This window comes from Diplotaxodon limnothrissa, linkage group LG11 (genome assembly GCF_057381915.1).
Source record: "Diplotaxodon limnothrissa isolate DT_005_m linkage group LG11, D_limnothrissa_male_GT1.1, whole genome shotgun sequence".
NCBI lineage: Eukaryota > Metazoa > Chordata > Actinopteri > Cichliformes > Cichlidae > Diplotaxodon > Diplotaxodon limnothrissa.
Window position 1 is genome coordinate 16,332,706 of NC_140606.1, and position 12,252 is coordinate 16,344,957.

General features: G+C 39.6%; 1 protein-coding gene across 3 annotated transcripts in view; it reads left to right on the forward strand.

Annotated features, from left to right (window-relative positions):
- dnah5 (dynein, axonemal, heavy chain 5) overlaps positions 1 to 12,252 on the forward strand; it is a 118,068-nt gene that overhangs the window by 11,797 nt on the left and 94,019 nt on the right. Inside the window, exons 17-38 of one of the 3 annotated variants that reach the window (XM_085365208.1) lie at positions 733 to 939; positions 2,743 to 2,823; positions 3,786 to 3,876; positions 4,188 to 4,333; positions 4,550 to 4,727; positions 4,952 to 5,191; positions 5,307 to 5,503; positions 5,643 to 5,736; positions 6,208 to 6,350; positions 6,566 to 6,642; positions 6,724 to 6,848; positions 6,950 to 7,185; positions 7,373 to 7,591; positions 7,729 to 7,791; positions 8,095 to 8,333; positions 9,365 to 9,512; positions 9,632 to 9,724; positions 9,992 to 10,191; positions 10,337 to 10,490; positions 10,997 to 11,160; positions 11,384 to 11,540; positions 11,760 to 11,972. In XM_085365208.1, the coding sequence (XP_085221334.1) occupies positions 733 to 939; positions 2,743 to 2,823; positions 3,786 to 3,876; positions 4,188 to 4,333; positions 4,550 to 4,727; positions 4,952 to 5,191; positions 5,307 to 5,503; positions 5,643 to 5,736; positions 6,208 to 6,350; positions 6,566 to 6,642; positions 6,724 to 6,848; positions 6,950 to 7,185; positions 7,373 to 7,591; positions 7,729 to 7,791; positions 8,095 to 8,333; positions 9,365 to 9,512; positions 9,632 to 9,724; positions 9,992 to 10,191; positions 10,337 to 10,490; positions 10,997 to 11,160; positions 11,384 to 11,540; positions 11,760 to 11,972 (3,465 nt within the window). Of the gene's footprint in view, positions 1 to 732; positions 940 to 2,742; positions 2,824 to 3,785; positions 3,877 to 4,187; positions 4,334 to 4,549; positions 4,728 to 4,951; positions 5,201 to 5,306; positions 5,504 to 5,642; positions 5,737 to 6,207; positions 6,351 to 6,565; positions 6,643 to 6,723; positions 6,849 to 6,949; positions 7,186 to 7,372; positions 7,592 to 7,728; positions 7,792 to 8,094; positions 8,334 to 9,364; positions 9,513 to 9,631; positions 9,725 to 9,991; positions 10,192 to 10,336; positions 10,491 to 10,996; positions 11,161 to 11,383; positions 11,541 to 11,759; positions 11,973 to 12,252 lie in introns of all 3 variants that reach the window. The other 2 variants (XM_085365210.1, XM_085365209.1) reach the window with 2 other exon arrangements.

Below are 12,252 nucleotides of genomic sequence, written 5' to 3' on the forward strand. Positions count from 1 at the left end.
GGATGACTAAAAAGGACACCAAGGCTCCTCTCAGATCTGCCAAAAAACATCTTAATGCTCCCCGATATATTTTGTGGACTGATGAGAGTGACATCCAGCACAAAACTAATGCAGCATTTCATAAAAGCAATATCACACCAGCTCCTGAAGGACAATGTCTGGCCATCAGTTTGTGCCTTGAAGTGGCACAAACTGAAGTGTAATTGGGTTATGTAGCAGGACAACAGATGTGAAAAACACCAGGAAGTCCACCTATGAATGTCTCAACGTCTCAGGAGCTGCAGATGAAAACAAGCTAGCAGCTAAATCTGGTACAATGCATCCTTTCTCTACAGAGGTTCTGTTTTTGCTTGGTCACTGACAAATAAAGTGGAAATGACAAATAAATAAATAAACAAAATGAAGGGTTTGGAGTGGCCCGGTCAAAGTCTGGAGTTAAATCAGATTGAGGTGTTTTGCCATGACTTGTCCTTGAAAACCTTCTAGTGTGGCTGAATTAAAACAATTCTGTAAACAAGAAAGAGGCAAAGTTCTTCTACAGCGAGATAAAAGAATCATTGCAGTTCTTGCTGGAAAAAACTACATTTTGTCCATACTTGGGTTATCTTTGTCTAATATTAAAATTAGTTTGAGGATCTGAAACACAAACTGAATGAACATCTTTTCTCCCCTCTTATTCACACATTTTCCCTGCATCTCTTCACATAAACCTCACTAAACACCTCAACGCAGATGGAGGATGCCAAAGTTGGCCTGCAAGCCTCTCTTCTGGTCAGATCTCCAGAAACTGGCGAGTTATTTGTGAACTTTGACCCAGAGATTCTGACGCAGATCAGAGAGGTGAACTGCATGACAAAGATGAATTTGGCAATCCCTCCCTTTGCTCTTCTACTGCTGCAAAAACAGGACGTCTTTAAGAAACACTACAATAGAATACAGGTGAGCATAGCACACAGTTGTAGCTAAAATTTCAAAAATGCATACAGTGAACAACCAAATGATCAAAGCTGCATGTAACTACAGGGAGTGCAGAATTATTAGGCAAATGAGTATTTTGTCCACATCATCCTCTTCATGCATGTTGTCTTACTCCAAGCTGTATAGGCTCGAAAGCCTACTACCAATTAAGCATATTAGGTGATGTGCATCCCTGTAATGAGAAGGGGTGTGGTCTAATGACATCAACACCCTATATCAGGTGTGCATAATTATTAGGCAACGTCCTTTCCTTTGGCAAAATGGGTCAAAAGAAGGACTTGACAGGCACAGAAAAGTCAAAAATAGTGAGATATCTTGCAGAGGGATGCAGCAGTCTCAAAATTGCAAAGCTTCTGAAGCGTGATCATCGAACAATCGAGCGTTTCATTCAAAATAGTCAACAGGGTCGCAAGAAACGTGTGGAAAAACCAAGGCGCAAAATAACTGCCCATGAACTGAGAAAAGTCAAGCGTGCAGCTGCCAAGATGCCACTTGCCACCAGTTTGGCCATATTTCAGAGCTGCAACATCACTGGAGTGCCCAAAAGCACAAGGTGTGCAATACTCAGAGACATGGCCAAGGTAAGATAGGCTGAAAGAGGACCACCACTGAACAAGACACACAAGCTGAAACGTCAAGACTGGGCCAAGAAATATCTCAAGACTGATTTTTCTAAGGTTTTATGGACTGATGAAATGAGAGTGAGTCTTGATGGGCCAGATGGATGGGCCCGTGGCTGGATTGGTAAAGGGCAGAGAGCTCCAGTCCGACTCAGACGCCAGCAAGGTGGAGGTGGAGTACTGGTTTGGGCTGGTATCATCAAAGATGAGCTTGTGGGGCCTTTTCGGGTTGAGGATGCAGTCAAGCTCAACTCCCAGTCCTACTGCCAGTCTCTGGAAGACACCTTCTTCAAGCAGTGGTACAGGAAGAAGTCTGCATCCTTCAAGAAAAACATGATTTTCATGCAGGACAATGCTCCATCACACGCGTCCAAGTACTCCACAGCGTGGCTGGCAAGAAAGGGTATAAAAGAAGAAAAACTAATGACATGGCCTCCTTGTTCACCTGATCTGAACCCCATTGAGAACCTGTGGTCCATCATCAAATGTGAGATTTACAAGGAGGGAAAACAGTACACCTCTCTGAACAGTGTCTGGGAGGCTGTGGTTGCTGCTGCACGCAATGTTGATGGTGAACAGATCAAAACACTGACAGAATCCATGGATGGCAGGCTTTTGAGTGTCCTTGCAAAGAAAGGTGTCTATATTGGTCGCTGATTTGTTTTTGTTTTGTTTTTGAATGTCAGAAATGTATATTTGTGAATGTGGAGATGTTATATTGGTTTCACTGGTAAAAATAAATAATTGAAATGGGTATATATTTGTTTTTTGTTAAGTTGCCTAATAATTATGCACAGTAATAGTCACCTGCCCACACAGATATCCCCCTAAAATAGCTAAAACTAAAAACAAACTAAAAACTACTTCCAAAAACATTCAGCTTTGATATTAATGAGTTTTTTGGGTTCATTGAGAACATGGTTGTTGTTCAATAATAAAATTATTCCTCAAAAATACAACTTGCCTAATAATTCTGCACTCCCTGTAGGAGTATAAAACATCCTGGAATTGTGTTTAAATTCCACACAGATTTTTAAAAATGACTAAAATCGACAAAAACCCATTTTATTGTCAACTGAAAAATTCAGTTCATCCCTTTTGTGTGATTGCAAAAATGCTCCAACATGCATCTATCTCATTTCAGCTGATGTTGAGCGAGAACACTAGAGTGCGTGCCAAGATTCAGAGTGTCTTTGAACAGCTGGCCATGCCACATGTAGCTAAGGTAAGTGGACCGACCCTCGGCTACCAAAACTAGCAATTGGGACATGGAATGTCACCTCTCTCATGGAGAAGGAGCCTGAGTTAGTGTGTGAGTGTTGAGAGGTAGCGGCTAGATATGGTGGATGTGAATGGCTTGGGCTCTGGAACTAGTCTCCTGGAGACGCGCCCTTGGTGCGAGGTGGCCGGCTGGGATTGGGAATCCTAGAGTGATTGACCGAACAGTAAAGGACAGTCAGGCACAGGTTAAAGTCCAAAAAAGTGTTTTTTATTTAACCCAAAAAATGAACTTTGGTAAAAATAAAAAAAATCAACATCTTGGGCAAGAGATCAAAGCAACTGAGCTTGACTCAAAGTTAGTTTTTGTCCCTACCCTCACCTGTGGTCATGAGCTTTGGGTAGTGGAGGAGGTGACTGGGGAGAGGGAGGTCTCAGCTTCTCTACTTAGGCTGCTGCCCCAAGACCCAGCCCCGGATAAGGGTAAGAAAATGGATGGATGGATGTGTCTGTGAAGGTTCTCAGTCATCGTAGTCTAAGGATGGATGGTTTCCCTCTGTTCTTTATCATGTCGATGTCAAATCCTTCATGTTGTGCGCGCTCCAGTTAGCTAAATTATGTTTGCCAGTGCTAGCTAATAAAGCTTTGTTTTGATTTTATATTTCTCTGCAAAGTCCTGCATTTCAGTCCAACCCAGCATCCCATGATCGAGCGTCATGTGATTACATAAAAGTTCAAAATAGGACTCATTTTATTTGATTTCATTTGATTTTATGTTTTTATTTTCAGTTGTCTCTAGTAAGTCAGAAGAACACACAAAAAAATGTTAGATCCTTTTTTATTGTTGCTTGGTTTCGTCATGAATCTTTTCTAAGCATTAAACTGGTGACAGGTATGAGACTGACTGTCACAGCAGGTTGCTTACAAAGTGCATCACCATCATCATACCATACATGACTTACTTGACAGGTGGATGAGGCTATACAACCGGGTTTGACCTCCCTCAACTGGACATCTCTGAATATTGACAAGTATCTCGACCGCATCGACAAAGTGTTGGGTAAGCAAAAAATGTAACGAGATCGATCCTGTACACGCTGACACGAGACATTCCTGCAACTCAGCACTGGCTGCGTGTGATTAATGGATTTATTGCATAGGTGGCTTTCTCACAAGTAACACTCATATATTCAATAGATTCTTTCTCTCTCTACACATTGTCTTTTTTTATACTGAATTGTCTGTTTATCACTGTTCTCTCCTTTGTTCAAACGCATAACAAGTTCCCCTTGATTTTTCCCTCTTTCCCTTATTTTTGGTGGGTTTGTGTCCCTCCCTTTCTCTTTTGTGTGGTTTTTTTTGTCTGTTTAGCTGATCTTGAGTTGCTGATGGACAGAGTGAATGACCTGGTGGAGTTTAGAATAGAAGCAGTACTGCAGGAGATGAGCATATCCAACCTGTGTGTCCTGCCAGAGGATGAGCCTGTGACCTGTGAGGAGTTTGTTCAAACCACCAGGGTAAACGAAGACAAATAAAATAAAAGTATCCGCTGGGTTATTGTTGCTCTACTAAGTCTGTGTAACTATGCAGACATCTGAAAGATGCTATCAATATTTATTAAGTGGTTTTGGTAATTCTCACACATTTAAAATACTTTTTTCTGTATTTAAACATTATTTCTTATTCTAAAGATTAATTACATTGAACTGAACTGTATATCTGCATGTGTCCAGGACCTTTGCATAAGACAAGCCCAGAAAGTGAACATGAAGAGCTCACTGGTGGAGGAGGCAGCTAATGAACTGATCAACATGCTGCTAGAGTTTGACCACAATCAGAGAGAGGAGGTGGAGAAGTTTGAGGAAGAAAGCTGCACAGAGAGCAAGACCATAGACCACAATGACAGTGAAGGTATGCTGACAGTTTCCTTTCACGATCAAACACAATACAGTGTGATAATTATGATTCAATGCTGTAAGAGACAAGTTAAAAAAGGCAGTTCAAAGGTTTTTAAAGGAAAGGGGATTACCTTTTTTAGGACCTTGTTGTTTTTACTTTTATTATAATGCTGATTTATTCAAGGTGAAGTGTTGCTGAAGGTGTTCGTATTGACTGTAAACGTGTCACCTTCTTAGGTGATGACGAGCGTCTCTTCTCCAGAAACACGCTGCTACGTTCTGCTAGTGTTGGTCCTTCTTCTCCGTTGGTGAGGAGGAAGAAGAAGAGGGACTTGATGGAAGTGATGGAGCAGGAAGCCCAGGAGCTGCTGTCCTACTTCAACCACCGTAATGTGGATGCCTTGCTCAAAGTGACACGCAACACCCTTGAGATGTTGCGCAAGCGCATACATACGTCCTCGCTCATACACTTCTCTGGTGCGTCTTGTTTAATTGTTTGCTATATTTCTGTAAAGGCCTAAAATATTTAAAATAAGCTCATAAAATGTCTATTCCAATACTTTATGTGTGTTACCCTTCTCTCCCTCTGAAGCTGCAAGTGACCCAACCAGCCATGGCAAAAGCAGCGATCACCATGCAATCTTCAGAGTAAACATGACCCTTTCCATCCCTAACATTGTCATGGTTCCAGCTTTGGAGGAGGTTCAACAGGCTCTAAACCGCGCTGTAGAGTGTGTAGTCAGTGTCAGCAAAGGAGTCAGCCAGTGGAGCAAAGAAAGGATATCTAAGGTGAATAAAGGAAAAATCAATTTGTGACATTTAGCTTGATAACTGTAATAAACTGTTAGAACTGCTCTTTTTAAACTAATATTGTCGTGGTCCAGCAGTGTACTAAATAAACCCGGAGGTTTTACATTCCCCTTTCCAGAGACAAATGAATGAAAGGCGAATGGCAGCACTGAAACAAGACAGCTCTGAGAGCGAAACAGAGGACGGAGCAACAACATACAGAAGCTTGGCTGGTAATAGAGAACATTATCACTTTCATAGCTTAACCTCAGACCTTCAACAGCTCCCAACTGTGTCAGCTCACTCATTTTTAAAATTTTAAGATTTGCTGTTTTCAGCATACAATTACAACTCGATTTTACAGCTCAGCAGAGCAAGCAAATATCTGACCAGGGGCAGAAACACATAATATTGCTTGGGGAGGAAAATATTCAAGAATTTCATATTTAATGCAAATTAAATACATATTTAATTAGAAAGCGGCAGGGATAATCAATTTCCACTATGAAAAGCACATTTTACTTTTAGAAATTATATATACAGAGAGAGAAAAACTAAATGGAAGTAATTCCATTATTAACATGTTCTCTTGTAAAAAGACCTGTAAAATATAATTATTTTAAAAGCCCAGAAGTTAATATTTGGAAGAATAATGTCCATCATTTCTGCTCAATGTGTTTTCTGTGAAATTCTGTCATTTTCAGATGGCAGTACCTCAGACATGTCAGCTTCTGTGATCCAGGCCATCCCGTTCCAAGCCAGAAATTACTACAAGAGTGTGTCTGAGAACAAGGAAATAGCCAAGCTAATCTCTGTACTTAGCACCTCTATCACCTCCAGTAAAAAGGTACATGGCACTTAATTAAGCTATTTTTTATATGAAACTAATCCAAACTTAGCTGTCTTTTATTAAATCATGCCATACACTTTTTATATTTCTTTATCCCACATTTACAACAGATATTTTCATCTATATTTCTGTATATTTAATGAATATAAATGTCTTTTATTTTTCTATAAGTGCACTTCATTTCATATTCTCCTGTTGATATTAATGTGCAGGAAGTGGTGACCGCTCTACATCACTTTAGCCGTTACCATCACATCTGGAGGAAAGACCGTGAAGAGACCATGAGGAAGTACGTTGAAATGTATGGTTTCTATATAAATCTGCTTATCTGACATCGCACTAGTGCTATTTTTGTTTGTGTTTTGAACAGATTTATCGAGGGGAGTCCCTTGTTATCGGAGTTTGAGAGCCAGATTCTTTTCTATCGAGATCTAGAGCTGGAAGTAAACTCTGAACCAGAGTATATTGCTGTAGGAGCCTTGGCGCTATTCACAGGTCTTATTAAGTTACAAATTTAAAACCGGCATGAATGAGATTTTTGAGATTTTCAGCAAGTTAAATGATGCTCTCTGCATGCTCATATTACTTCCTGCCAGCACCCTTAAAGATGTCCCTCTCTGCTGAAATCAAGAATTGGATGGTGGACTACGGACTTTACTGTAACAGGAAATGTCGCTCAGAGATGGAGCACATTTTTGCTTTTGTAGATGAAGCAGGAAAGAAACTGAATCGACAGATCAAAGACCTGGATGATATTCGTATTGCCATGGCCGCACTGAAGGAGATCAGAGAGCACCAGATATCTATTGATTTTCAAGTTGGGCCCATAGAGGTAAACCACAGCATCACATATTTATCGAAGCTCTTTTTATACACACAAATACACACAGTGGGAAAGAGACATTTTTAGCTGTTTGACTTTATGAGTCTGTACAAGAAGCTCAGAAAGAAATAATTACACATTTGCACATTCTAGTTTTTGTCAGGTGGAAGACTTAGTATCTTATTTTTCCTCACAGGAGTCCTATGCCATGCTCCATAAGTATGAACTGTCAGTGGCTAAAGAGGAGGCTGAAAAAGTGGATACTCTGCGCTACACTTGGGAAAAGCTCTTGTCCCGGAGCACAGAGGTGCAGAACGAGCTGGTCGCCTTGCAGCCAAACTTCAGAGAAGAACTGGTCAGCAATGTGGAGACCTTTCTGGAAGACTGCCAACACTTTTATCAAGATTATGAAAAGGTAAAGTATCTATGGCTGTTTGCTCTGTTTCAATTAAACTTTTTATTTTAATTCAACAAATAAATGCTCAGTTAATTACAGTTAAGGTTAGTTTTAATAATAGCTACTAAAATGACACTTTTCCCTCTCTGTCTAAGGATGGTCCCATGGTTGTGGGACTTGCACCCCAAGATGCCAGTGACCGGCTGATCATGTTCCAGGTTGGTTAGTGATTAATTATTTTGTCTCTCTGTCAGTTAGTAAATATTTAGATCCTGCATTGACCTGATGCCTCAGAAAAGTAGTTACTTGAAACTGATGTTAAAAGAGCTATTATATTTTTATTATTATTATTACTATTATTATACTATTACAGTTTCTATTTCATGGTTAGCAAAAGACAGATTTTTTTATTCTGTATAAATTATACTCAGATAATTGCAAATGTTTTACCTCAAATGTGTAATGTTTTAAAGTCCATCAGAGCGTAAGCTGTACCTAATCGTAGCTCTTCTCCTCTTCAGAATCGATTTGACAACCTGTTCAGGAAGTACATCACTTACACGGGAGGCGAAGAGCTCTTTGGACTTCCTGTTACCCAGCATCCTCAGCTATTGGAGATTAGGAAGCAACTGGCTCTGCTGCAGAAGTTGTACGGCCTTTACAACAATGTCATCGATACAGTTAATGGCTACTATGATATCCTCTGGGCTGACATCTGCATCGAGAAGATTAATAATGAGCTGCTCGACTTTCAGACGAGGTTTGGCAATTTATTTGTTTGTTTTTTATTCAAGCAACTGTTGAACTCTTTTAACTGTAGATGTAGTAACATGAGCTTAAAATATGTTAATGAAGAAGGAGACGTTTTCAGGAAAGAAGCTGAACTGGAAACAAACAAAACTGACTATGTGAGAAAATAACCTTCTCATACTGTGTAATCAAGCCCTCTCATTACTGCAGGAATTGGTGACATCACAAAGAGAAAAAAAAAAAGCAGAATTAAATTAAATGATTTTCATTAGTCCATCCATAAACATCACTCTTATTTTCAGGCATTAAAGAAACTGCTTCCTCTCACTTGCTACAATATGGAAACTTGTTTCGAGATGTTATAATTTCGAAATACTAACCCAAAAGTTTTACATAACAACAAAAAAAGTTGTTTTTTTTTCCAGTGGCAGAAACAAAGCTTCCTGTTCTTCATCAACACTGCATTAATATTTCAGTCTCACAATGCAAAGCTAATCTTTGCCCTTTATGTGGTCACATTTGTCCAGCATGTGTCAAATGGACACTGAAGGGGAAAGAGGCTAATAGGCTACAGGCTAGTTTATTTTACCTAAAGAAATTAAGAACAAGTTTTAATACAGCTGGAAGGGATTACTTGACAATGAAAATCTAGATAAACATTAGAAGCAGTCAGAAGGAAAATATAGAGCTATAGTCAGAGCTGAAGAAGAGAGGATATTTGTTTCCTCTGGCAGAAATGTCAGCTATCTGTTGTGGAGGTGTTGATTTGGTTGAGTGAAGCTATGAACAGACACTGATGCATGAACTTTTGCTCTGTGCTAGTAAGGAAGGATACTCAACAAGTTGTCCAATCCAATGACTCTTGTAGCGTTAATACCAAACTTGAAGTGTGTTGTAATACTTTTCCTTTAACAAACAAAATGTCAACTATACATCTAATCTAGTTCATGTCAACTTTACTTGACTTCAGCAGAGCTAAAGTGTAGTTTAGAAAGAAGACAATAAATATGAGTTTGACTGTCACGTCCTGTGAACTACCAGGTGTCGAAAACTGCCTCGTGCTCTGAAAGAGTGGCAGGCCTTTCAGGATCTGAAGAAAACGATTGATGAATTCAGTGAGTGCTGCCCCCTGCTGGAACTCATGACTAACAAAGCAATGATGGCCCGGCACTGGAAGAGGATAACGGAGGTTAGTGAAACATGGCCACTGGTGTAGCACTGCAACTGAATGTTATTGACTGAAATCAAGTCATCACCAGAACCTAATGATAATGATAATAGCTGTAATTTGTCCTGTTTTGTATCCAGGTGACTGGCCATACCTTTGAGGTGGAAACTGATACATTCAAGCTGCGTAACATAATGGAGGCTCCTCTACTCAAGTATAAAGAAGAGATTGAGGTACAAACGAATCATTAGCTGCTAATTCAAGGTGTTTTCTTTTTTATTTGATATAATAAATTCCAAATAAAATACAAGTTTGGAAAATTGTTTGGAGGAAATGAAAACATTTAAAAAGTTTAAAGAGTAATATATTGAATTAACTGATAGGTGGTCCTGTTCAGTGCAAACACCGATCCTGTTTTTTCAGTGCATATGCATCTGTTTGCCATCAGCATTTTTATTGCTAACATTTAAAAACATTTGGGGGGCGGGATTCTTGTGCAGGATATCTGCATCAGTGCTGTGAAAGAGCGTGATATTGAACAAAAGCTGAAGCAAGTGATCGCTGAGTGGGACAACAAGACTTTTACATTTGCCAGTTTTAAGACCCGTGGGGAGTTGCTGCTGAGAGGAGACAGCACATCAGAGATCATTGCCAGCATGGAGGATAGCCTAATGATCTTGGGATCCCTTATGAGCAACCGGTACGGCAGTGTTGAGTGTCATTATCATTAGTGTCGGTAGTGATGATCTTCTTCCACAGCTGTGGGAAATCTAGACATTAGACGAGCCACACACAGGTGTGCGTCCCTAAGTAAGGCGAACGTGAAGATTTACCTTCTTTTTCAGGTACAACACCCCATTTAAAGCCCAGATTCAGAAGTGGGTTCAGAATCTCTCCAACACCACTGATATTATCGAGCACTGGATGACTGTCCAGAACCTGTGGATCTATCTGGAGGCTGTGTTTGTGGGTGGAGATATCGCCAAACAGTTGCCTAAGGTGAACAACATTTCAGGATGTGATTCATATTGGTTATCAGGCTTAAACATGGACTCCAAATGCAGTTTAAAAGGCAATTTCAGTTTAAAAGGCAAACAAGTGAACTGAACTGAAATTACTCATTTGCAGTTACACAATTTACATAAAAAAATTCTATCTTTACATCATTATCAGATTTCTGGACAATATTCTGGGTGTTTAGGTGCAGTAGTGCATTAATGTGCCAGGCGTTGAGTTTCTTTTATTTCCATTTTCAAAAATTATATTTCACAGTCTCTTGAGCAAAATAAATCACTGGTCCAGGCAATGTTTTCAGGCCACAGTGTTTTGACATTTAAAAGAAGGAGAAATAATAGTGAAATGTTGCCTTTGTAAGATTGTTTTACGAGCTTAATTCTAAAATCAGCGCCAAACAGCGTCCAAGCATTTAAAAGAAACAACTAAATACAAAATAAAATAATAAAACAGTCTGATCATGAGATAATTGACTAACTCAATCTTTTTAGGAAGCAAAGCGTTTCTCTAACATTGATAAGTCATGGGTGAAGATCATGATGCGAGCCCATGAAATGCCCAATGTGGTACAGTCATGCGTGGGGGATGAGACCATGGGACAGCTGCTTCCACATCTCCTCGAACAGCTGGAGATCTGTCAGAAGTCTCTAACAGGGTGAGTAGAAAAAACTTAAAACACCACCATGGCCCTTATTTTTAGGTTCTAATGAACTTAACCACCAAAAGAAAGGTAGAAGATTTTAAACGATAATCAGTAGTGAGGGTAAGTGAAGTGACTGATTTCCTTTTTTATGCTGTACAGTTAACTATCTGGTTTATTGTATTGTCTGTCAGATGATACTTTGTATTGATTTTTTTAAAATTATGTGGTCAAACAGTTATCTGGAGAAGAAGCGTCTGCTGTTTCCTCGTTTCTTCTTTGTCTCTGATCCTGCCCTGCTGGAGATCCTGGGCCAGGCCTCTGACTCCCACACCATCCAGGCCCACCTTCTCAATGTCTTTGACAATACCAAGTGTGTCCAGTTTCATGAAAAGGTGGATTATGTTCTTTTTTTGTTGTTTATCTTAAACACTTAACCTTCTGAAAAATATGTGATTGTAACATGAAAGTAATAAAATATAATAGCTGCTTTAATGTCAAATTGAATGAACTAATCAGAGTAATGTAGAATTTGAAAAATATACTTTTTATAAAAAAAATAACTTCATCATTGTAGTTATAATAATCGATCTAATCAGTGTTGCCTTTCACAGATATATGACCGCATTCTGGCCGTGTCATCACGCGAGGGAGAGACTGTGGAGCTGGATCGTCCCGTCACAGCTGAAGGGAACGTGGAGGTGTGGCTCAATGCTCTGCTGAAAGAATCCCAGAAGTCTTTGCACCTTGTGATCAGACAAGCTGCTCTGGCTATCCAGGACTCTGGCTTCCAGCTAATTGACTTCCTCAACTCCTTCCCATCTCAAGTAAGTCATTGTCCAAATCCAGGAACTAATCCGCAAACGTTTTAAAACATTGATTCGACCACAACTGGCTATCCTTGTGGAGCAAGGACGGCGCTGCTCAAAAACAGAAACCTGTGTAGCCTAAAGAGGCAATCTACTATGAACATTGTAATAAACTCCAAAATAAATTCTAAAGAAAGTTGGGATGCTCCAAAATGTAAGTTAAAATAGGATGCAATGATTCGCAAGTCTTATAAACCCATATAATAAATCTAGCAAATGTTTAAAACTGAGAAAACTA